This window comes from Lampetra fluviatilis, chromosome 41, assembly GCF_964198595.1.
Source record: "Lampetra fluviatilis chromosome 41, kcLamFluv1.1, whole genome shotgun sequence".
Lineage (NCBI taxonomy): Eukaryota > Metazoa > Chordata > Hyperoartia > Petromyzontiformes > Petromyzontidae > Lampetra > Lampetra fluviatilis.
The window spans coordinates 7,930,182-7,956,055 of NC_136315.1; the positions used below are offsets into that span (position 1 = coordinate 7,930,182).

Sequence of the window (25,874 nt, forward strand, 5' to 3'; positions counted from 1 at the left end):
TGGCATCCGCTGCGCATGCTGCACCCCTCCCGCTGCTGCTGCTGCTGCACCCTCTTGGTGCGCGCGCGTGCGTCCGTGCGTGTGCGCGTGCGTGACGTATGTCACTCAGAGCGTGCGTCTCGCGCCCGGGGTTTGGTTCCATCCTCTATGTGGTCTATGGGAGGGGGTGAAGGGATGGGGTGTTGTGTGTGTGGGTAGCCAGGGTGGGGTCTGTACATTGCCTTCCACCTATATGCGCGTCACCATACCTCCAACCCACCCATCCCCATCCCCCTCGAGCCGACGCGAGACCCGCATCTCGTCGTAATTCGAGGGCAGTTGCGCCCAGCCTCGTCGTTCGCTGGGGCGGGTCGATGGCATTCATTATTTAAGTCTCATTCATTCTCCCCCTGGCCTTCTTTCTCTCTCTCATGCGTCACAGCGCTCGGGGGTTATAAAAACAGCAGAGCATCCCGGAGCTCACACACGCCGCTCTGTGTTTTAGACAGCCGCTTTTGCTCCTTCTCTGTGAGTGCCAGTCTCTCTCGCCTCCCTCTCTCTCTTGAATTGTTGTAGCTCTCATCAGCTTGGGTGTGTACGACGTCCTAAGCAATAGGATTACCTAGCTAGCTATCGCTCGCCTGTTACCGGCTTTCGTCTGTGCTGTCCAGCGCTTCAAACCATGTGTGGTGAGTACTCAATGTGACGAGCGCTTCGTGCGCGCGCTGTGTGCGTGCATATCGTTACGTTGATCAAGGATGCTCATTGAAGAAACGTAAACATGCGATTGTGTTCACGTATCTTGATTTATTATCTGACATTTGCTATTCGCAAGATTCACGTGTAGGTTGCTATGTAACTGTGGCTGTGAATTGTGATATGTGCTGTACACTGAAGCTGTCGGAACAGCTGATACTGTATATTCGTGAGCAGGCCCCCTTTATACTATGAGATGGGACTTAGTCGTGGATTATCAATGGATTTAGTAACACGATCGAGAGCCCGCCGAGAATGCGTGTCTCCAATTGAAATTGATGGATTGTATTTATTTTAACATTGGTTTACAATTAAGCGTTCCACAGAAAACGTCTGGGGGTTCCTTCCAACCTTGCAAAAAAAACCAACACAAATTAAATAAATCTTGATTTGAAGCTTTCGTGACTGCAGGAATCCATACTCTTTGGTTCTTTCGGTAAAGTCACGCAGGTAGACAATAGATCACGACGTTTCGTACGTCAGCAGTTTATCCTGCTGTGGTTGTCCCACCTGATGAAGGTTGCTTGTGTTGCGATCGAAACGTCGTGACCTATATATTTTCTATCTACGAAATTAAATAAAGTTAAGAATAATCGGCCATTCACTCCAATGCAGGACCTTCCCCGGAAAGAAGCCTTAGTATTAACAACAGCGAGTGTAGAAATACCTTCAATATATCCAGTCTATTTTACTTAACCGCTGTGCAACAGAGCCATTGGTGATGTAACGAGTGCCATGAACTTGAACGAGGTGGGGGGGGGAGTGAGAGAGGGGGGGGGGGTCATTGGTGAGTGCTTTGGGTTGCACGAACCCGGAGCCGTAATTGAGCACCTTCAGTGAAGCCCCATTTGTTTGGCTAAGGCCACCGATGCTTTGAATGCAACACAAAGTTCAATGTCCGCGGTTCGTAAAAACGCCAATCTGTACACATCCGTGTCGCTAAGCAAACACTCTGCGCAAGCTGTATACGCCGCGGTTATTCCGGACGCGGATGACACGTCGGCGCGTGTGCCGAGCGATTGATTGGCGGGTCCTGTTTCTCGATCTGTGGGTGTCATAGGTACACGCGCAAGCGGTGGTAAATGTGGTCAGATAACTTGGTTTAATACAATGATAACAGATTTTAATTCCCAGTCGATCCCATCTATGGCGGGGGGGGGTTCATACAATGACTTTGTCGGATGGCCAACAAGCGGGTCCTCGGTACAAACTTTCACAAATGGATGGAATTTAGATTTTACCGCATTGCTCGTTTAGGCAGGGCTAAATGTGCACGGTATTTTATGATGATGTAATGTGAATGTAGTTAATAGTTAATATTTTACGCTGTCAGTGAAACGCACTCCCAATTATCATGATTGCCAAAACAATGACCAAACAAGCAGACGTCACAGATTTCCCTGGACACATACATGCCGCTCAACAACATCGTTAAGTAGACATTAATAAGCACGCATCACACAAGCAAGCGGGCATACTATGTGTGGCAGCATTGACATGATGGCCTATTTTAGCAGGACGTATTTTTTGGCCCGAACACTTACATTTCTGGAATTGTTGGGTTTGGGCAAATGTGTTATTTTTAAATACCCCCGGTAACAACTTTGAACGTTCCCTGAGTTTGACTGCGTCGAGTTCGATTTAGACTCCGAATATGAATAAAAGCGCACGTGTTTTGCACACTGCCGAACAAACACGCATACTTGCTCGGGATGCTTGAGCTTATTAATAAGACTGCAATTTTACTTTCAAACTGCTCAATTACAGCAGAGGCCCAAGTGATTTATGCGCTATGCCGTCTGGAATGCAGTCGCAACGTGTGCGCGCACATTAATGTGGCCCTGATTTACCGGTGCCTCTGTTACATGAATCCGCCTACAAAGGAACTTACTTGCCCTCTGCATGCAAGGCACATGGCAAGTGAATTGGAAGGCCCCTCGGTACAATGTGACAACGGTCTTAACAGCTATTCGCCATCACCAACCCCCTCCATCACCATCCCAACTTTTCACGGCGTAGCGTCAAAGGGCCACTGCAACTCGTAACACGTGTCCGGAAGCGGCTGTGTTTGTGTTTCTGCGTTGGCTGCTGGGAGGCGTTTAAAGGCAGCGTGAGGCTTTTGAAGCGATGACGAAATAGTTGTGCGTGGGTGTGGAGTGTGCGTGTGTGGCAGTTTCTTAAAGGGGCCCTCTTGGTAGTGGCAGATTTAGTGGATCTCTCAAAACAGGGGCACCAAACACAGCTCGAGAGAGAGACTTAGAAGAAAGAGAAAAGTGATATAACTTTTTGGAATGTGTGTATCCTGCTCAGAGGTCGCCGGTTCGATCTCCTGGCTCGCCAGTTGAAACATTGGGCACATTTATTATCCCTCCGTACCCTTCCCCACCGCTGTGTCATTTGATGGACAAGACGCATGTGGCGGGGTAAAGTGTGGGTACTCGCCCCTATTCCAAAACGCACGGCCAAGGTGGAAGAGTAGGCCAAATACCCTTCACAGGGGTTTCTCCCTCTATCGGAGGCCCCTTCTTGTCAGCAGTTGCGAAAGCAAGCAAGCAATGTCAGAGCCGCACCTTTAAACTTTACTCCTGCAAAAAAAAACCTTCCAGTAGCTTCTTCACAGGTTTCAGATGTAGTTACATGAAGGTTTCAGCAAGCCATTGCAATTCTTTAACATAAAAATCAGGTTGTCGCCTGATAAAGCTAGTTGTAATTACTGGCGAAACGTCGTACTAAGATTGTAAATGTTGTGGCTTTGCTCTCCATCACACCAGTGTGCTGTACTAGTAACAAATTAACACGTTCTGTTTACGTGACAAACCTTACTAATTAGCTGTGTCGGGTGGTGGCGGGTTTAGCGACACATTTATATATTTACGCGATCTAACCCAAAAAAACCTGTATTGTGGATAAAAAAGCACGTTTGAGAAACGTTTACTGTACACTCATTTATGATGTGTACTCGGAGTGCATACATGGTGTGGTGGCTAACCGGTCCTAAGGTATTTTAAATGTCAGATCAATTCATTCACACTGCCAAGACCCGGGTTAAGAATCCACATTTTCAGTCGACTCCACTTGATGGTTTAACATTTCTAAGTTTAGATTCGTTTTCTTTTTTCGTGCAGTCTGGCCTTTCCGTAAGAACTTTGTCATGGGTGTCAGATCAAAGCATGTATTTTAGTTAGAGGACCACCCCTTGCAGTCGACATAGACATATAAACGTGAATATACAGTTGGGTTAGCATGGATGCAATGCACATTAGTACTTGTTAGTACTTGTTCTCCGCTATTTTTGCGTGCAATTAAATCATGCTGTGTGCTATTCCTGGGACACGTTAAACTACTAAAAGAGGGTTGACTTACCGGATAAGATCGTGAACATTTTATCAAACCGAGCGAGGTCAAGCACAGTAAATCAGTGTCGTAAAAGGGGGCAGGCTCACCTTTACAGCACCAGGAGTTAACTTGTGTTGGAGCGAAACATTGATACGGCGCTTTCATGCCATAAAGTGGTCGATATTCTATCAAGAAATCACATCCACGTGTGACAATACAAACATACCGTGATGTAATCTTTACTTTGACCCTGTCGGGTAATTGTTCGGTAAAATACGCAATATCTTCTTTACTTTTAATGATAAGAAGGCTCAAAGTACTGTACTGTATACAAACTAAATAAGGGGTAACATTATTCGGTAACATTTTACGAACTGGAAAAACGGTCACCTGATAAATGGCCACCGTTGACAACAGTTTTTCTAGCAATACTTTAGTAACGTGGACGTGATATGCAAATATGGTAAAAAAAAAAAAGCCACTTCGTTGAGCTATCATTTGTGGCCAGGTCGCTTCTGCAAAAGAATATGCCAACGAACAAAATCACGTGGCATGAGCCCCGGTCTCAGAAGCCCTTGGAAGCATTAGCAGGGTTGGGCCTGAATTCGTGATTGCACGGGTGACCGCCATGCATGCCAGGTTTATTTTCGAGGTTGTCGGAGGATCGTTGAACTGTGCCGTGTGGTGAACAGAAGGCCTGTGCGGCAACATGCAATGTCGCACTGTGATTCTACGCTCCCACGTCTATGGGCAGCACAATGATAAACCCGCGTTGACCCCGCGTGGTGGAGTATGACCAAATAACCATTACGACCCGTACGATGTGGGGAGGCCGTCATCAAGCACGAAAACAATGGACACCTGCATGTGATGTGTGTAAATGCGCACATTTGCGTATGATTTTTGAATGCTGTATATGTTTTGCATTCGAGATGGGTATTAGTTTGTGTGCTTCTAGCCGATGGGTATTTACGTGTCTTTTTGTTCTCTTTCGTTCAGGAATCTTCGCCTACCTGAATCACCAGGTGCCCGTGAACCGCAGGCAAATCCTCGAGACGCTCATCAAGGGACTGCAGCGGCTGGAGTACCGTGGCTACGACTCGGCAGGTGAATGAATACCCGCGTCGAGCTGGCGACGGCAGACTCACGAGTGACCCACGCTGGACGATTGGTTAAACTTAATGCCAGAGGCATCCACCCCTGAACACCGAGGGGCCTCTGCCGTAGGGATCAATGACAACATTATTGGAGGATCTGTTACCTTTTTGCTGATTCGTTTCTGATTTGAGTTTTTTTCTTCTTTTTATTTTTCCTTTTCATTCTCCACTTTCTGTCTCCTCCGATCCTTCTGCGTGTGTTTTCTTACTCTCTTCTGTTCTTTTCCTGCTCCTTATATCCACAGCTGGGGATCACAATAATTATGCTCCCCCCCCCCCCTGCTGTGCATCAGTCATCCTGAGAATGTGCAGCTCGGTTCTTTGTCTCTTTGAAACGTTGAAATATTTAAAAAACCGAGAGCCGGCCATTATGAGCCGCGAATTCGTTGCCTGTTCCGTGATACGTTTTGTTGCGCCCATTGCTTGTTGGGAAAACCCAAGCGGTCGAGAATTGATAAGGGCAGCGGGAGGGGGTATCAGTTTTGTCACGTGCATGTGCGTTTGCGAATGATACAACCTCCAGCGATAAAACCAAGTTAAACAAAGACTTTGCTTCTATCCACCAATCAAATAGCGGTGGGTGCAACAGCTTTTATGGTGCAGTTTGGTGATAATGGTCAAGCGAAATGGAATAGTGTACAGATTAAACGCGTTACTTGGTGCAACCCGATCACAAACAAAGCTTTGAGTTTTACCACTTTGGATCAGGCAAGATAATGTTCCAAAACTGCACAGGTTAATCCTGTATAGCTGTATGCAAATTTTACGTAGAAACATCCGGCTTCGCAATAGCAACCACTCTTTAAGCACCTGGACAGTATCATGCAATTCATAGATGCCACTCGTTTCAAATATTTAAAATAAGACGCATCTTTATGGCAATGAAACAAAGAGAATCAAGACGGACGTGCATTTCCATGTAATCAATTTACAATGAAAAAAAACATCTCTCTAACTCATGAACATAATGCATGGGTATGAGGTTTTTCTAAATTCTTGTTTTGAATGTATTTTCGTTTAAAAGCAGCGATCGTTGCGCAACGCTGTAGTGCCCCAGTGATCCAAGTTCAAGTGCTGGCCATGAAACTAATGGCAATTAATACGTGAACCTCTCCTTCACCTCAACCTTGGTTGACTTGGATTAAGATGATTGTGACCTGTGATCATTTGCACTTGGGAGACGAAGGTTGACCTCCCCCGAAATGTCCTGAGTCAGCCATAATCGCTGATCACTTCGGAACAAGTGCCCCGGAAATATACGAAATTAAAGTGAAAAGATTGTTGTCCACATATTATTATTATTTCATTTCCAATTTTCCACCATATCCCACCTCTCAATTTTCCCCCCAATACTTGTTTAACACACGCACACACACACATCCGCAGGAGCCCTGAACAAGCCCTAGCCATTGAAATCTTTATTTTCAGCGCTGATGCCGTGTTGCCCATGGCTTCGCTTGTGAAATGTCAATGACAATGCTATTATTTCAATTCTGGTAATAATAGCCTGTATTCTTGGTTCGTTCGGTAAAGTCACGTAGAAAGGAAATAATAAAATAATAAAAATATAAAACTATAAATTCTCACGACGTTTCGACTGCAACACAAGCAATCATCATCAGGTGTGACTTTATCGAAAGAACCAAGAATATGAATCCCTGCAGTCACGAAAGCTTTAAATATTTTTTTTATAATAGCCTGCGGACACTAGAATGTTCTCATTCAAGGGAGACCTGGGTGAAACGTAACACATCCTACCAGCAGTATGTTCTCGAGTTATACAAATACAAATGCATGATTAAACATCATAAGGGCAAGCAGGTTCATGTTAAGAACATTCAGTGAGAGCCGGTGATGGGCACAATTAATGTATGTGGCTGATTGTGGTGTGACATTCACGTGAGCCGCCTTGGCTGTTTTGTTTCTCATGCTTGACACTCCCTAAAGGTATTTGACAATCTACACGTGCCATGGAGAAGGGACAACTTGTACAAAAAAACGTCGTAGATGCTATATTGAATTATTTAATTCCAGTGTTGTTATCGAGTTTGTTTGCTTTTCTTGAATTAATTGAGCGTGTTACCCACTGCCAACGCAGCGTCACCACCACGACTAAGTACATGTTGTAGAATTACAAAATATTTTTTGTATACATGTAAGCACGTGTTTGTTCTATGTACGTGTAACCTTGGACACCCTTGACAACGCGACGTTCCTTCTCGAGCGATGATCCAGGTAGAATATTTTTCGATTGGACAAAAGAAATAGTTAAAAAAAAATGTACACACACATGAAGGGAAAATTTTAAAAAATCTATACTTGAGAGCGTTTGTGACGGTGACCCCCCCCCTCCCTGCCAGGCATTGCCATCGATGGAGGCAACAGCAAGGATTGGGAGAAGAATGCCGAGCACATCACCCTGATCAAGAAGCGTGGAAAGGTGAAGGCCTTGGATGAGGAGATCTACAGTAAGCATTGCACTCCCTGGGCGGATGGATGCGTGTGTGTTTGAACTTCTTTCGCACTGTTACGTAGACAACCTTGCTAATTGGAGGTGTGGGGGGGACAGCAAAGTAAACACCTAGTTAATGATAATTATAATACTCTTTTGTTCTTTCGGTAAAGTCACGTAGGTGAAAAAAAATGAAAATAACTCAATTTAGTTATTTTCATTTCATTTTATTATTTTTATTATTATTTTTATTTTTCATCTAAGTGACTTTACCGAAAGAACCAAAGAGTATGGGATCCTTGCAGTCACGAAAACTTCAAATCTAGGATAATTATAATGATGACCAGACCGAGGTGAGAGGTAAGCCCACACAGTCGCCAAGTGAATTGACTGCATTGTGAACTGCGGTCAAGAGGAACGTTTGTTCGGCGAGTGTAAGACGTTCGGTCTCCCACCGTGGCAGTTGAGACAGTGGGTCCCACCCCGCCGCTTGTCTGCCTAGCAGGGGTTAGGGAATACGGCCACGTTCGATTGGCAGCTCGGGTGTGCCGGGGTGAAGTGTGGGATCTCTCCCGTCTCTTGCAAGACGTTTATCCAGTGCTGAAAAGTATGCCAAGGTACCCGCTACACGGAGTTTTCTCTAGAGGTTCCCCCTCTAGCAGGGGAGGGGTGGGGGGGGCATTCTCCAAGCAGTGGTGCGAGAAAGTAAAAACATTGCACTGCTTTGTGTACCCAGGTGCATATGTTAGAGGGTTTGTTAACCGTGTTTGAGAGCTTTATGATGAGTTGTTTTTATTGCGTTGACAGCAGTGAAGGTTACGCCGTGCAAAAATTAATCAGCACAAGTGACGTGCTAAGGAATGCAGAACTGATGTTGACTGTGAGGACGGATATCTGGCTACTTTCACCCAGTTGTGTTATCACCAACTTAAGCGTGTACAAAAAAATGCATCTCCGGGTTTTAGGAGCTATAATCTGCACCCCAAAGTTAAAAGTTACCCACAACTTGGTTGTAAAACTAAAACAAAATTTAATTGATACAAATTAGTCACCGGTTGGCTCACCGGAAAGAACAGAGGCCGCTGCCGCTGAGATCTTGGGTTTACAAGCGTAAAGAGTCAGCGTTCTCGATCCACTCACCAATAATGACTTCATACTCTTTGGTTCCTTCGGTAAAGTCACGTAGGTAGAAATAATTCTAGATCACGACGTTTCGATCGCAACACAAGCAACCGTCATCAGGTGTGAAACAAACACAGCAGGAGGACTGCTGACGTTCTACCTACGTGACTTCACCGAAAGAATCAAAGAGTATGGATTCCTGCAGTCACGAAAGCTTAAAATCAAGATTTTCCACCTCATTTGCCAAAAAATTCCAGCTCTGGGACTGAACGAAAAACATCGTTCGACCGCCATGTGAAGAACACGTAGAGGACACGCAGGACCGTACAACCACACCACAGGGGTGGGGATAAGCGGTGAACTGAGGGGATCTCAGGAGTAGTTCTGTCACATCTCCCTCAGCGGGCCATTCTCTAACACTCGACGGTGTTCTGCTCTTGCGAGACCTCGAATGAAGCCGTTGTCATTCCGTGACGCGAAAGCTGATTGCGGAATTGGAGTAAAACTTTGAAAAAAGACGAACATTTCGACAAATAATTTCCCTTCAATCATTTTGATAGTTTGACACAATAGAACGATGCGCTGTTTTTGCTGTACCGTGGTTACAAACGTACACTAACATCTCGCGACAAGGAAACGGACTAAGTAATCTCGTCGTCAATCCCTCTCTCTCTCTTTTTGTTATTGTCGTCGTTGTTGCCATTGAATGAATTCGGGTGCGTGGCGGTCACACACCCGGTTATGTAAATGTCGCTGAAAGGAAATGACCCGCCGCGCCGCGCCTCTCTTCGTACCTGCAGAGCAAAAGGACCTGGAGATGGACCTGGAGTTCAAGTGCCACGTCGGCATCGCTCACACGCGCTGGGCCACGCACGGGGAGCCCAGCTCCCTCAACAGCCACCCACACCGCTCCGACAAGGACAATGGTGAGGCGCCCCTGTGTGTGCTCACCTTCGCATATGGCACAAAGATGAAATTACCCCCCCGCCCGCCCGCCCGCCTGCCCCACCGTAGCCTTTAACAGACCGTTGGGGCGAGCGCTGTTAGCGATCACCTAGCGGGTGGGTGGACAGTACCACGCCAGGCCACCTTTGTCTCCCCAGCGCTGATATATAACAGCCCTCGGCAGGTACTTATTTTAAGGCTGAGTTGACCTAGGGGAGGCCCAGGACCGGGTCAAATATTCAGCACTCTTATACTGTTGGTCATGAGTGGGAATCGAACTCGAGTCGCCGGGTTCGGAGCGCAGTGCACTAACCACCGCGCCACCGCTCCCCATTCACGTAACCTCTGCGCCACCACTTGTGCATAAGCACACACACACGCAATACACACGTTACACGCAACACATACAAACGTATGAAAACGCACCCAGGCAAGAGCTCATGTCTTGCACATATGAGCCAACCCAGAGATTCATGTACGTGCGGTTCAACATTAAGTACTCATATTTTGGTGGTGGGGTTTGTGTTTAGACCTCTGTTGTGTTCGAACCGTCGTTAATTTTGCTGATAGAAAGCATCAGTGCTGTAATCGCCATCATCATAAACTAAACTATATGTTTTTTATTGTACAAAGGTAAAAAAAACCCCACTAAGCTCTAAAGTAAATTTTCAGAAGCAACCTGGCCACATATGATAGCACAACGAAGTTGCTTATCATTTGGAAATGTATCTCAGCCAAATACTCTAAAGGCATGTTTCTAAATGTGGAGGGAAAATCCGGAGGACCCGAAGAAAAATCCATGCAACCACGGGGAGAACACGCAAACTCCAAATATAGAGACGTCAGGGTCCTGATTGAATCCACAACCTCCTGCATACGAGGCGAGGCAGTTAACATCCCGCCATCGTGGCGTCCTGCCTTATCCATCATCGTTGTCATCTCCATCATTCAAAGCGACAACCGATATATAGCAGATTGGAACCACAATCGCCATCTCATCTTCATAGGAAGCCTCAGTAATCATCATGGTCATCATAAGCAATTGAGCTGTTATGATTATTATCGCCATCATCAATCTCAAATAAAGTGTTACAAATTACACCCATCATCACCTTCACGATGACAAATTACAAATCTAAGGCACTCCGATGTTCACCATGACCCAAAGTACAATTTTTCACCACTCGTTCTTGAATATCACATCTAGGGAGTAACACACAATGCATTTTAAAGCATCATAACATCTCCCACAAGGCACGCGACGCAAGTTGTGCATGTGCTGAGGGCTCAAGCTTAGAATGGACATGACCGGACGTGGGTGCCATGGGTAGAGGTGGGCAGTTGAGCGGGTGGGCAGTTGGGCGGGTGGGCAGATGAGCGGGTGGGCACTTGGGCGGGTGGGCACTTGGGCGGGTGGGCAGTTGGGCGGGTGGGCAGTTGGGCGGGTGGGCAGATGGGCGGGTGGGCAGTTGGGCGGGTGGGCAGTTGGGCGGGTGGGCAGATGAGCGGGTGGGCACTTGGGCGGGTGGGCACTTGGGCGGGTGGGCAGTTGGGCGGGTGGGCAGATGAGCGGGTGGGCACTTGGGCGGGTGGGCACTTGGGCGGGTGGGCAGTTGGGCGGGTGGGCAGATGAGCGGGTGGGCAGTTGGGCGGGTGGGCAGATGAGCGGGTGGACAGATGTTCGGGTGGGCACTTGGGCGGGTGGGCAGTTGAGCGGGTGGGCAGTTGGGCGGGTGGGCAGTTGAGCGGGTGGGCAGATGAGTGGGTGGACAGATGTTCGGGTGGGCACTTGGGCGGGTGGGCACTTGGGCGGGTGGGCACTTGGGCGGGTGGGCAGTTGGGCGGGTGGGCAGTTGGGCGGGTGGGAAAGAGCTCCCATTTTTGGCGGGAACAGTGACACCAATTGTGCCCACTGGACCGTGCCCGCCGAGGGATATATTTTTTTGCAGGAACACAGAGGGTACTCAGAGCTGCCCTCGTGTGTGGTACAGTATGACCGTTACCCACATGCGCCCTCCCCTCATTGCTTTTCCTGTTGTTAGCTCCCAAGATTGCCAGCTCTGGCCGAAATCCGCAGAAGCCCCAGAGTGGTTTTTGCATTGCATCCATTTCTAACACTGTGCAACCAACCGTTCATTACTCGATTGCGATATTGCTGTAGTAGTTAACTCTCGGTATTTTTTGACGCTGGAATTGGGCACGCCTTGCAGGGCAAAACGTTTAGATACGTTCCACTCAAACTGCTAACTTATTTCATTGCCTCTATCCGTGTCTTCCGAGGGTTTTCCTTGAGCTTTCTAATCGCAATGGAGTGCACTCGGTGCTCAGTATCACGGGGTAGGTTGACCTCTGACCTGGGGCATCTGTAGAGGGGGTCACTTTAAGGCCTCCTTAGGCACGAGGTGAAATGATAATTGACGTTAATAAATCTTCACGAAAGTGAACGCTCCAACGTGAACTAATCCACAGGGGGAGGGGGGTGTCCTGCATGGTTACGGTAGTCTAAAATTCATATTCGTTTGGGTCTTTCGGTACAGTCACGTCGATAAGTTCGAAAAATAATAAGATAAACAAAAAACTACGACGTTTCGATCGCTTGTGTTGCGGTCGAAACATCGTAGTTTTTTGTTTATTTTATAATTTTTTGAACCTATCTACATTACTTTACCGAAAGACCAAAATAATATGAATACCTGCAGCCGCAAAAGCTTTAAGTCAAGATGTAGTCTCGAATTGATGAACTTTAGAAATCGAACATATATTTAAAATGTAACTTGGAAAACTTCACTGAGTTTCAAAACTCACTTTCAGAAAGGTCGGACTCACACTGCACTCGCCGCTGACGGCAACCACGGTCCAGGTATCGAACTCAGGTGGCCGGGTTCGCAGCAGGAGTGCACCACGGCGCTGTTATTCGAATCCGGAGTCGGCGTATTGTGTGAGATCCGAGGATTCGACTCGGGATCGCCTGACACAGCCGTAAATAACCACGGCTGCACCGATACGTCCGTTGTGTGCTGTCAACTCGAGGCAATGTTATGACAGACGAGGCACACAGGTGCCGTCATGCGACAGAAATATTGTTTTATGTTTTATAAAAAGAACATATATATACTGTAACCGATCGGGCGATCGTCAAATTCGTTTTGTCTTAAAATTCCATCCGTTTGTAAGTGTGGACAGGCCCTAGCCCCTCGTGTCTCCACCGTGTGATTTACTGCAGGTTATTAGCTGCCCGGTTTTACTTGTTTGCACGCTGGTTCTTTCAGGGTTCATTTGTAAGCCGAGGCGTAATTATTGTTCTTTGACTGCCTGACAGTACCTGTGCGTATTCACGAAAGACCGGAATATCTGGTGGTGCTCCGTACAAAGGCTGTTGTTGTTTGCACATGAACACGTATGCTGTTTCGGGGCTTCGCATTTTAACAATTGCTCCCCAAACAAAGGCGATGAGATCGCGTAGCATAATGTGTACACTTTATACGCTTTACAAACAGCACTTCTTCGTGTCGGAGGAAACAGTCCGGAACGCTGTTCTTGGCAACCATGCCACGTCACCCAATAATTTTGTCCTGATTTTTTGCTGCGATGCGTGCGCGCGTGTTAAAGAACTGAGACGTTAACTTCCCCGTTACTGAAGGTGAACTGCATCCAATGAGGAAGCCATAAGGAACAAATGTCCGCGGCGTCGAAGTGTCGCCGACATTCCGAAAAATGTCTCGCGAGACATTAGGCCCCTGCGTGTGTTCGCGCAATCATTAACATCTTAACAGTCGAATGTCAAGGCATTTCCCCCGGCTATGAATGCAAATTGGGGGTCAGTGGCGGTGGTGCTAGTGGATGAGCGCACTTGCACTGTGAACTCGGCGAACTGAGTTTGATCCGTCACTCCTCTTAGTAATGGTTGGGAATTGAATTCGGATCACTGGGGTTTTAGCACAGACCTCTAACCACAGTTCCTCCCCTCCACCCTGGCAACGAGCGATGCCCTATCGGGAATACATTCTTTTTTTAAAATGAGCAATCCCCATTGTGTGTGCGTGTGTATACATATGTGTATTTTACCGGCAACACCCTTCAATTTCGTGTTCACTTAATTATTACCCATAAAAACCACACGCAATAGATCGTCCAGGGAATTGTTGTTCGAAATTGCCTGTAAGGTCATCTTGACACGCGATGTGGCATTGTAACCAACACGCTGCTGCCTGGCCACTTTCTGTTCCCCCAGCGCGAGCGTTCACACACGGGAGTATCGCTTGTTCGTTTTTTGGGCCAAATCAGTCCAGTTCGCATTGTAAAACCCCACTCGTTTTTTTTTCTTCCCGTGGCCAAGAATCTAACCCAAAGGTTACCTCTGGCATTGTGGCGTGGCGTGCCAAACCGCTGTACCAGCGAAACACATTTGCGTGCACAAACACGCACGCGCGTGTACATGGACAGACGGAGAGGGTTCATATTATTTTTCGCTTCATACGTGAAGGCACTTCAGCTCAGAGGAGGCAGAGTGTGTAGTGATTTAGAACAGGAAGGGGGGAATGTTGCCGCTTGCAAAACGCAGCAGAGTGGCCACGTGCAAGGCTCCCTTCACATCTGCTCCATCAGAACCAGATGTGCCGGAATATTTGGACTTTTTTCTGTCTCCTTTTAAAAAAAAAATTTCAACGAAACAACTCGCGGGTCCGTTATGATGCACCGCGGGGTCCGTGCTTTCAGCGCATGCATTGGCGCGGGCTCCAACCGACGCTTCTGTATTAGCCGACGTGTCGTCAGGATAGCCTGTACGTTCCGTGAGGTCTGCAGATGCCTTCTGTGGGGCGTTATAAGGTGGGCAGGAGGGGGCGAAGAATGCTGTCTCCTTTTTAACTTTCTAACTTTTTTCCCTCATGGCACTAAGCCCAGAAATCAATTCCCTATTGCCCCAAAGCACCCCCCACACCGGCCACTGCCTCCCCCAGCACCTCAAAGCAACCCCACTCTTCTCTCCACGCACACACACACACCTTTACCCTTTAACTTTCAAATCGATACGGACGTGACGAGCCCGCATTTCTATCTTCTCTTTCTTGCCTGCGTGAAGGCGTGGGCTCGCATTTATCTTTTGAGGGGGGTCGGTGGGGGGAGAGAGCCAGGGAAAATGTAAAACAAAATAACTCAACACATTCGCCAATAACTCCTGTGGCATTAATATAAATATATAATACGCGACGTTTTGGGCTATGGCCCTTCTTCATGGCACGTGAATTTCGAAAGTGCTGATTCATTTCTATGGCCGGAGATACTCTGGGTTTTTTCCACAATATTAAGGATCTGCCCGATGACCGGTTTTTTGCTGCTGTGCGGATCTCGTGTCCACTGCCCGATTCGAGACTAAAGTGGAATTGGACATCCAAAGTCAGTCTATGGAATGCGTGGGCTTTTTCGAAGAGGAACACAAAAAACTGGTTTAGTTTGGTGACACGTGGCCTCTTCCGTCGCCTCTCAGGAATTACTCAATTGGAATCTTACAGCTGTGAACTCTTTAGATCCAACTCTCCTTTGGTGGGTGTTATTCTACGTGTGGGTGTTATTTAATAAGATGTGTCATGTTCCTGCTGCAGTTTGCGCAATCTTAATCGGGTAGCTGGTTCTATCCGCTGACTATTATCTGCTAACTGGAAATGTAAAAAAAACAAATGGATTTCGAGAAATGTTTAAGAATGTTGATCTTAATCATTAAAATGTACTGTACATCTTCTTGGTTCTTTCGGTAAAGTCACGTAGAAGGGAAATAATAATTATTTTATTATGTTTTATTTTTATTATTTTATTATTTCCCTTCCACGTGACTTTACCGAAAGAACCAAGAAGATGAATCCCAGCAGTCACGAAAGCTTTAAATCGAAATGTACTGTACATGGCACTCTTTCTATATATACTAGTATTGTTATATACATGTTATGGTGAATGATACAATACTGTAAAAAAATATTCGTTTGTTCTTTGTGTTCACTAAAGTTGTCAGCATGAGTATTGAAAACGTATCCTATGTTGATTTGATTTTCCCCTGTCCACAGTTCAGAGTCATTTCCGTTTGAGATCCCATTTGATATTAATGACACGTGCGTGCGTGTGTGTCTGCGCGTTTTCTGCGACAGAATTTGTGGTGATTCACAACGGCATCATCACAAACTACAAAGAACTGAAGAAGTTCCTGGTAAGGGAGCAGTTTTCCACTGCCATTAACTTGAAACTCCCGACAGACCTAGCTGGCACCATGACGCGTCCACAGCCTCGCAGGGTTTGGCCTGAGTCTGCTGAAGATTGTCCGAATCATAATATTTATTTATTACTGGAGGAATCCAATAAGCTATATAGCTCTTTTTAACAGATGTCCAGTAGGGGCAGGTCATAACGTTACAACAACAATGCAAAAGCACAATAGGTGTGCAAAGTATGGGAAAGGTAAACAAATCACTAAAAAATATAGAAAAACTAAACTACCAGGAAAGGCCCACTGAGCTATTAGATTTTTTTTCAGAAGCAACCTGACCACAAATTATAGCTCAACAAAGTGGCCTATAGCGGTAAAACAATTAAAACAATTATTTAGAAGCATGTTTCTAAATGTGGAGGGAAAAACCGGAGGTCCCGGAGAAAAAATCCACGCGTACAGAATGTGTTTTATATTGTTATATTAGATTTTTTCTTATTCTTTGGTTCTTTCGGTAAAGTCACGTAGACAGAAAAATAAGAATAAAAAGAAAGTGAATAAAAATGAATAATACATAAATAACCCATTCATGTAGACTGTAGCCTGGTTCTTAATCGGAGTGAGTGTACTGGCAGTCTATAATGCAGACTGTAGCCTGGTTATTAAGTTTGGTGAGTGTACTGGCAGTCTATAGTGTAGACTGTAGCAATGGTTATTATACTTTTTCTGGCTAAGTTGTTCCTACACAATACTGGATTTTACTCACGCGTATACGGCGGCATGCTGCCGTGCTGCAATGGTTAGACTCACATTCTAGGCGTCACCGGTTTCATCTCCTGGCAGGGCAGTGAAACAGTGGGCAAAGTTGTTCATCCCCCCCGCACCATTGTCCATCACGCGGTACGGATGGGTACACCCCAATTGATCGGCAGGATCACGTGTGGTGGGGCAAAGCGTGGGTACACTCCCGCCTCTTCCAAGATGTATGTGTGGTGAACTTCTTTCGCACCGTACGTAGGACAACGAATTAAAAAGATATCGGGCCAGCGTGGTCGAGTAGGTCGCAAATACCCTCTAGAGGCGTTCCCTAGAACATTCTCTCGTGGGTGCCCTTCTGCCAAAAGTTGGACGTTTACCTTGCTCATACCGTGCCTCACATTTAGGTGTAACTTAGGTTTTCAAACATCCGTACATTTTTACAAAGCCGGCGTGTCCGGCAGAGCGGCGCTGCGGCTAGAGCACTTTGTGGGAATTAAAAATTGGTCAAGCTCTGGGAGGTGGAGCGGCGGTGCAGAAGTTCCCACGACCCAGCAAAACGAAGGTGGAGGGAGATGAGAGAAAAGTGATTGCAGGCAAGATCGAGATGAAACAGACTAATTGGGCTTTATATATATTTTTTACAAATTTTTTTATGATGGTGCTGCTGCGTTGTCAGTGGTGCACATGCACAATTACCGATAAACTCTCAAAATATTCGTCAACAAAGTGAATAGATATAATGCCACCTATTAGATATATTGTTTCAATTGAGGCTTCAGTGTTAATGCTGAATGTATTGCATTTCGATTTTGAATGGGTTAGTAATGTTCTCCCCTGGATGTCCCTGTTCTCCTAGGAGAGCAAGAACTACTTTTTTGAGTCCGAAACTGACACGGAGTCCATCCCGAAGCTCATCAAGTACATGTACGACAACCGCGAGAAGGACGACATCCGTTTCAGCGTTCTGGTGGAGCGGGTGGTGCAGCAGCTGGTGAGTGGAGTCTGCCCAGCACTCATCACATCAGCTCCCACAATGCATGCAGGCTTAGGTGTCACCCCATGTGCTTATAAACTATAAACCAATTTTTTTTTTACCAAGTAAGGCCCACTGAGCTATATAGCGATTTTTCTGGAGTGACCTGGTCACAAATGATAGCTCAATGAAGTGGCTTATCACGTGGAAATTTATAGGAGCCAAATGCTCTAAACGCAAACTGCAAATATACAGGCGTCCGAGTCTGAATTGAACCAACGACCTCCTGTATACCAGGCGAGGTAGTTAACGTCTCGTCACCACAGCGCCCCATTAGAAAGCACAACAAAACAAACACTCATGATGGCACGTGCGAAGTCAGAGAGGTTAACGCACGTTACGAAAGACAAAGAACCTCCATTTAGCGTCATTGATAGTAATGGCATGTGCTGTTTGCAAGCACATTATGGTCACTATGGTACACTAGGGGGTGATGGAGCCAGCACCATGCATGTAAGACCACAAATGTTATCCCTGCGCTGATGCTTGCTATACCTTACATGTGCAGCCCTTTGTCAATCCACTGCTGGATGAGGGCCTCCCTATGCCATATGGGTCGAGGGGGTTATCTGACCATACTTCACTATGCTGGTCAGTGAACATAGGCAGCATATACATGGGAGCAAAGAAGAACCAGAACAAGACCATACCAGACCAGGTGCTATTGAAGGTTCGGTTGACTTTGGGGAGGCCCAGAACAAGATCAGATTTTAGTTGTTTGGTTAAATGCATTTTCAGCAAATTAACCTAGAAATAACTGTTGTTTTGTACAAACAAACACTTTGCTTGACAACATCTAATATCCAGCAATGGCAAATAAAGTGAAGTTAAACACAACTTTAATTCGTTCTTTCATTCCAAACGTACATATTCTTCCTCTAAGCATATTTTGATCCGCATCGAGCATTCACTGTTGGCAATGCCATCCGTCTGCAAACCGGCTGCCCTGCCCTCTTTGGCAGTTCAAGTGCCACCACCCGCTTACTAAGACGGAATGCGTAGACACACAGTCGCACTGACGACTCGGAGACTGAGCTCATCACATCCCGCGACGCAAGCGGGGCCTTGGGTCTCGCCCAATGTCCTTATGAGCCAGCTGCATAAAGTCTATTAGCCTCTGCCAAATTTCTCCCCGGTGATTTCACAACAAAACTAACACCAATGGCTGTATTCCCAATCTTGGAGGGACGCCTTTGTCTTCTTCAATTTGACGTTGGCAAAAAAGTGCCGCCCACCCAACGATGAAAATTGCACCGCCAAGTCCCAAGATAAATGGAGACATTTCTCTTTTTGCCAAGATAATAACCGTGCCACGAGATTAGTCTGGCAGATATTTGATACAGAATATCAGATTTAAACTGTCGAGAATGGAATTCTGCATCTCGTGTCCTCAATTTGTATGTAAATGATCTGGCGCATTGAGATGCGTTTTTCAATGGACCAACACCCTGGTTAAGTAAAGTTGATTTATCGATCTTATCTATCTATGTTATTATCACCGTCTCATATTCAATGCAATGTGTTTTACTTCCTGTAGGAAGGGGCCTTTGCTATTGTGGTGAAGAGCTCACATTACCCAGGCGAGGTGGTTTGCGCAAGGTAAGACTTTTTCATAATAGAAGTTTTTGTTTTTTGGTTAGATCACGTAAATATATAAATGTGTCGTTAAAACCCGCCGCCACCCGACACAGCCAACTAGTAAGGGTTGTCACGTAAACAGAACGTGCCAATTCGTCACGAGTACAGCACACCGGTGTGTTGGAGAGCCAAGCCACAACATTTCAATGTGCCAGCAAGATGTCTCGAATTTGACATCTCGTTGGCACATAACCATGACGAGCGGCGCAGCCAGTAAATATTCGACCACGTGAACGCAACGCGTCACAAAAAGAACAGCTCTCCCTTGTATTTACGATGTCCAACGGCACGGATGCCACGGTGGCGAGATGTTCACTACCTCGCCTAGTATGCAGGAAGTCGTGGGCTCAATCCCGACCCTGACGCCTGTATTTTTGGAGTTTTCGTGTATCTCTCCTCGTGGTCGCATGGGTTTTTCTCCTGGTCCTCCAGTTTTTACCCTCCACATTTAGAATCAACGCCACCCGTTTGGCTGCTATACATTTCCACGTGATGAGTCACTTCTTTGAGCTATCATTTGTGGCCAGGTCGCTTCTGAAAAAAATAGCTATATAGCTCAGTAGGCCTTTGCCTGGTAAAATACAAAACAGTAGAAGTAGTAGTAGTTTCGCTCCACATGCTGGGCGCTTCTTCAGTGTGTGGAGCGAAACGTCGGACATCGTGCGACTCGACACTCGGCAATAACCCGACAAGGCATCGGGAGAGCTGTATAGCACAACCGTGGAGAAAAGGGAGAGAAAAAGTGAAGAAAAAAACCCGACATTGTCGTATAACGAGAGTAAGATGCAAAAAATGGCAAGAGAAACACGCCGGCGAAAGCGTAGGAGCCAAACGAGACACTCCACCCATGCGCGGGAGACGTTGCCTGTCGTCGCCGTTGTGTGTGCCTTAGGTCACCGAAGTCTCTGCTTTTTTTCCGTCCCTGCCATCTGGAACAGCGTCGTGCCAATCGGGTGTGCGTACAGGGCACACGCCTTAGAGTCTTTCCCAGGCGGCCTCTCAGTGTGAAGAAGGCAACAGCTGTCTTCGTTCTGCGCTGGACCTCATTCACTCGTCATAATCCCACCGAGATTACGGTCTTTCCCAGCATTCATTAAAAACGGCCAAAAAACTGAACATTGCAAGAAGAGAAAAAACAAACAGTTATTACTTGTTCATGATGTGTCATTGTTCACTTTCTCCATTACTGTGGGAATTGCACAATAGTTACAGTTACAAAAAGCCAAGGTTATTTGACGTCGAGTTTCCAAACATTGGCAATGTTTGCTAATTAAAAATAACTGGTCAAAACAATTTAAAAAATTGTGATACTGCGTTGGCAGTGATACACAATCAAGTCAAGTCATTCTATTAATAAACGTATTTGAAGCCAAGCTCCACACAGCTGTCAAAAGTGCTGCGCAAAAGAGAGAGAACGATAGATTAGCGGCGTTTTGTTATTACTCTGCAGGACCGCTTGTATTAGCATTTACATTCTATTCTCAATCAACAGTGGGTGTCCTGTGTAATCAACGAGATCCCGCCATAGAAACGTGGAATGTCCATCGTCTGCGTCAGGGCTGCCCATTGTGCTGCGTGCTGCTCAGTGCTGTATTTTAGAAGAGATACACTTTGACCTGAACCTTTATATTCGTGCCGTATATCATGGGGGAGAGCAGTGGCAACCCGAGTCCGATTCCTGGCCACGGCCAACAGCAGTAGTGTGTGACATCTAACCCCATCTCCCCACCCGCACTCCATCTTCCCTTTAATGGCTTCACAACTATGAATGCACGGCGGCTGCCAAGCATGAATACTGATGACTCATTTGGGATACGAGCTCGGCTTTGCCAGGAGGATCCTGCATTCGGATGAATGGTGTCAACACCGATTACAGTGTGCGGTTTTTTTGCATACAAACTCCCGCACCCGAGTCAGGCATCAAACCCAGGCGCTCCGTGCTGTGTCGCGTTGGTGTTACCATTGTTACCCCCCCCCGCTCCCCACCTCCGTGGGTCTAATGGCTAACGCTGTTATTGTCACTGCGCTCGTTGCAGGAGAGGCAGCCCTCTGCTGGTCGGCGTGCGTAGCAATGGCTTCTCCGCCGACGAGATCCCCATCCGCTACCGCAAAGGTAGGGCAACTCCGGCGCCTCTTCGTCACTCTCTCTCCCATCGCTAGCGTCATGGCTGCTTGCTCTCGTGCTCTTCGCTCATCGATTCCTGCGCCCAGGCCGAGGACCCGCACGTAGCTGCACGTTGCGGCGTCACGCCCACACTCTGGCTGTGACTCACCGACTGCATTTTTTTTTCGTACTTTAATTTGCCTCCACGTTGGAGGTGGCCGCGTGGCTTGAGATTTAAGCGGAACACGGAGATTCCTTGGTTCGATTTTGGGTTACGGCCGCCATAAACTCTTCTCGTTGGTTCCTCCGCCAATGTTCAAAACTCAGTGGACCAGACTTGACTGTTTTGTGCCGTCATCCACACGGTGTTCATCCACCACTTGCGCTTCCGCGACCGTCTGGAACGCTCTTCCTTCCGATATTAGCAAGCCACAGGAGCTATGCACTTTTAAATTTAGATTGAAAACGAACTTCTCTAGAACTGCTTTTTTGTGTTTAGTTTGTTGTCTTCCCCCCGCAACTCTGATTAGCACGGTTGACTACGTATGGTGCGAAAGAAGTTCAACATACGTACATACAACGCTTACAATTCTGCTTCTACCCTCGCACTCCTCCACTTGGGAATTCTTTCCCGTCGTCTCTTTTCCAAAGCTCTTACAACAACCCAGCTCAATTCGAGAAACTTGTGAACTTTTATTATTTATTATTATTTTATATATATAAAACAACTTTGACAGTTTCGATTTAAAGCTTTCGTGACTTCAGGGATTCATCTTCTTGGTTCTTTCGGTAAAGTCACGTAAAAGGGAAATAATAAAATAATAAAATAATTATCACGACGTTTCGGCCACAACGCAAGCAGCCGTCCTCAGATCGACGCCGACAGCTGTCTTCCCGACAGACCTGTTCTTCACCTGAGGACGGCTGCTTGCGTTGTGGCCGAAACGTCGTGAGAATTATTTTATTATGTTGTATTTTTATTATTTTATTATTTCCCTTCTACGTGACTTTACCGAAAGAACCAAGAAGATGAACTTTGACAGTCGTGTTTGTTGCAGGCAGTTTGGTGATTTTTAGCCTTTGGGCCTGTGGTCTGCAACTGCGATAAAAAAAAATGGTTGTTCACCCATTCTCTCTGAGCAAAGTGCATCCCCTGTGAAGCCACAACCAACATTAGGCCCCAAGGGGAAGTCTTCTTTTGATCGACGCCTACTCGTTGGAGAGCAGGCGTTGCGTAAGAGACAGCACAAAAATGATTCTGGCTTGCAGGCATGCAAGCGACAGTAAAAAAATATGTTGCCGAACCAGGGTGCAAAAAAATATTGAAGGTGTGAAATTTGAAGTTGCTCTCTCGCACACATCTGCTGAGCGCGTGTCTCATTTGACGCAATGAATAATTCTTGCTACAGTGCTCGGCGAAGTGTAGAGCGGCCAGCATTTCATAATCTGCAATTAAATGTACCAATGCCGGGCGATGCTGGTGACACAACTACTACCATCTACACCATCATCATCGTCGTCAATGACAGAGTGCTTGACTTGCATGCGGAAGGCTGCACGTTCATAATCCAGATTGTTCATATCCAGACTTAGGCCCATCATTCTTCCACTGTTGATATGAGTTCCACTTTGTGAAAAAAATTTACAGTGCTTGTTCGATGGCAATATTGAGCCTCATCATAAGAACATGGAGTGAGCAACACCCGGCAATTGTTTTAACAGGGAAGCAATTTCGCTTTTGAAACGCGGTCTATTGGACCTTCTAAGTATGTATCACATGAGAATACTGGAATGTTACACCGTACTTGGAACCGATACTTGGCTCTCTCGTGGTTCAGATGTCTCGGCGGTATATCTTGGTCCCTGCAGGCTAACTGACTGATGTCTTCTCTGCCCCACAGCTTCCCACTGCCATCGGATCATGTTCAACAGCCACCTAGAGAACACAGAAGTGGAAGATATCTCGACAGGTAAATAGCCTGTCTGAGGTTCGATCCCCAATGGGAGGTGTTCGGTATTTTCTTTGCAGAGCTTATACAGGTTGGGCCAAACTATAAATGTACGTGTGAACGTGTAACGTGGTTGTTGTGTGTGTGTGTGTCATGGTTACTCAGGCTCCCACGAGAAGGCAGTGCTCATCTCTGAGAACAGCACGGATACGTCCTTCAACCACCTGGGAGATGACGTGGCTGTGGAGTACTACTTTGCTTCTGATGCCAGGTGCGGTAATGTGCGAGTTTGCGTCACCAACCGTTTAGCGGTAGCAATGAAGCTTTAATAATAAGTTAATGATTATTCTTCCCAACTGTGCTCTCTGTCCGTGCCATGTCACAAAATGAAGTGTCGACTTAGAACGATCTCAGAGCACTGCTTCACTCCGTGTTACAGCACGGCCTGTGGAAGGTGATCCTATAGAACTACTTCTTGAACTTTTTTTTTTTAAGGCGTCTCTCATCCACACTCGGGGCAGCACATATTCAAATGCACGACAGTCACGTGACACTCAGTGGTTTTCTGCGACCACCCTGAGCCACCCAGCGGTCATAGGTTGGTGAAAAAAAACGGTGAAACATTATTCGATAAACTCTCGAATAAATATAATTAATGACAATGATAGTTGTGGTGATGATGATGATGTTGGCAGAAATAGAAGTGGTTGCATTGATAATGATGACGGCACTAATAGTCGTGGTGGTAGTTGTGATGATGGTGGTTGTGATGCAAGAGTGGTGAACTTGGTAAGGGAACGTCTCTTCTTCTGCTGTGCAGCGCCATCATTGAGCACACGAACAAGGTGATCTTCCTGGAGGATGACGACGTGGCGGCAGTCTTAAATGGTCACCTCTCCATCCACCGCATCAAGCGCAAGGCTGGAGACCAGTCGGCCCGTGCCGTGCAGACCCTGGAGATGGAGATGCAGCAGATCATGAAGGGTGAGAGACGTCCGCACAGTAAAGATGCATTGGCCATTGTCACTTTTGACGACAGATGCGCATTGCGAGGTGGCCTTGTGGCTCAGAGGTCACGAGTAATGGGCCAACGCCCATTACTCGTGACCTCTGAGATCTGGAAAAGCACCGATGATTAAACCAGGTTCTCAAGTAGACTGAGTTGGTTGATGGTCTTTGCCCAGTACACAAGAGTATGACCACGAACACCATGATATAAAATAACCGTTTAATATTATTGATACCTCACGATGATGATGATTATCATCACGATGATGATGATTATCATCATGACTAATCATCGCCATGGCGATGGAACTGTAAGATAAATGTGTGGAATCGGTGAAGTATCTTTCTTTCAATTGGCTTAGGATTTGGGTAGCTTTTAAGTTCAGGGTCAGCTTCTCTCAATCGTAGCACGGGGAATTAACAGATAAGTAGTGCACAACTCACTCGTCATGTTGCCCTACCACACGCTGTCTCGTTGAACAGGCTCGTACTCATCATTCATGCAGAAGGAGATCTTCGAGCAGCCAGAGTCCATCATGAACACCATGCGTGGCCGTGTCAACTTTGAGGACTTCACAGGTTGGCTGACCACTACCGACGACTCGCCTCCGGCATTTGCACGCAAACTTCTGTCCTAAATAGAAACGATGTGGTGTCTCAGTGGGATGATGATTATGAAGACACCACGGTGGCGAGATGTTAACTACCTCGCCTGGTGTACAGGAGATCGTGGGTTCGACCCTGATCCCGACCCTGACGCCTGTGTAATTGGAGAGTTTGCATGTTCTCCCCGTGGTCGTGTGGCTTTTTCTCCGGATCCTCTGGTTTTGCCCTCCACATTTAGAATCAACATGCGTTTATAGTATTTGGCTGCTATAATTTTACACATAAGCCACTTCGTTGAGCTATCATTTGTGACCAGGCCGCGTCTGAAAAAGAGCTACTACATAGCTCAGTGGACCATACCTGATAAAAATTTAAATTGTTTAGTTTAATACTTTAGGTTTAAGACGGTCACTGCATCGCAGACTTTTAGATGTGCTTCTGCGGCCGTTTGGAACACTCTTCCTTCCGATATTGGAAAGCCACTAGAGCTGTGTACTTTGAAATCTAGATTGAAAACTAATTTCTTTCGAATAGCTTTTTTGTGTTTAGTTTATTGTGATTCCCCCGCACCTCCGATTAGCACGGTTGACTACGTACGGTGCGAAAGAAGTTCAACACACATGCATACATGTTGTGCTTGCTTGTGCGTGGATTATATGTTTCCCCCCGGAGAGTTTCTGTGTTAAATTACACTGGTCAAAAAAAAAAAAATTCTGCCCTGGACTTTTGCAGCTGTTTTAGATTAATTTCAGGGTGCTGATTCCAAATCTGATCTCAGATTTGCTCATCACATCTCATTTTTATGCTATCGGCATACCCCATTTTCATTGATTTTAC

At 46.4% G+C, this 25,874-nt stretch overlaps 1 protein-coding gene across 1 annotated transcript in view; it reads left to right on the plus strand.

Moving 5' to 3' along the window:
• Nucleotides 1-369: 369 nt before the first annotated feature.
• Nucleotides 370-25,874, plus strand: part of LOC144946514 (glutamine--fructose-6-phosphate aminotransferase [isomerizing] 2-like) — a 38,249-nt gene continuing 12,744 nt past the window's right edge. The window contains exons 1-12 of the mRNA XM_078875473.1: nucleotides 370-668; nucleotides 5,071-5,178; nucleotides 7,589-7,696; nucleotides 9,603-9,728; nucleotides 15,885-15,943; nucleotides 17,556-17,690; nucleotides 19,270-19,331; nucleotides 21,407-21,483; nucleotides 23,376-23,444; nucleotides 23,589-23,694; nucleotides 24,244-24,407; nucleotides 24,915-25,010. Of these exons, the coding sequence (XP_078731599.1) occupies nucleotides 662-668; nucleotides 5,071-5,178; nucleotides 7,589-7,696; nucleotides 9,603-9,728; nucleotides 15,885-15,943; nucleotides 17,556-17,690; nucleotides 19,270-19,331; nucleotides 21,407-21,483; nucleotides 23,376-23,444; nucleotides 23,589-23,694; nucleotides 24,244-24,407; nucleotides 24,915-25,010 (1,117 nt within the window). The 5' untranslated portion in view covers nucleotides 370-661. The remainder of the gene's footprint in view (nucleotides 669-5,070; nucleotides 5,179-7,588; nucleotides 7,697-9,602; nucleotides 9,729-15,884; nucleotides 15,944-17,555; nucleotides 17,691-19,269; nucleotides 19,332-21,406; nucleotides 21,484-23,375; nucleotides 23,445-23,588; nucleotides 23,695-24,243; nucleotides 24,408-24,914; nucleotides 25,011-25,874) is intronic.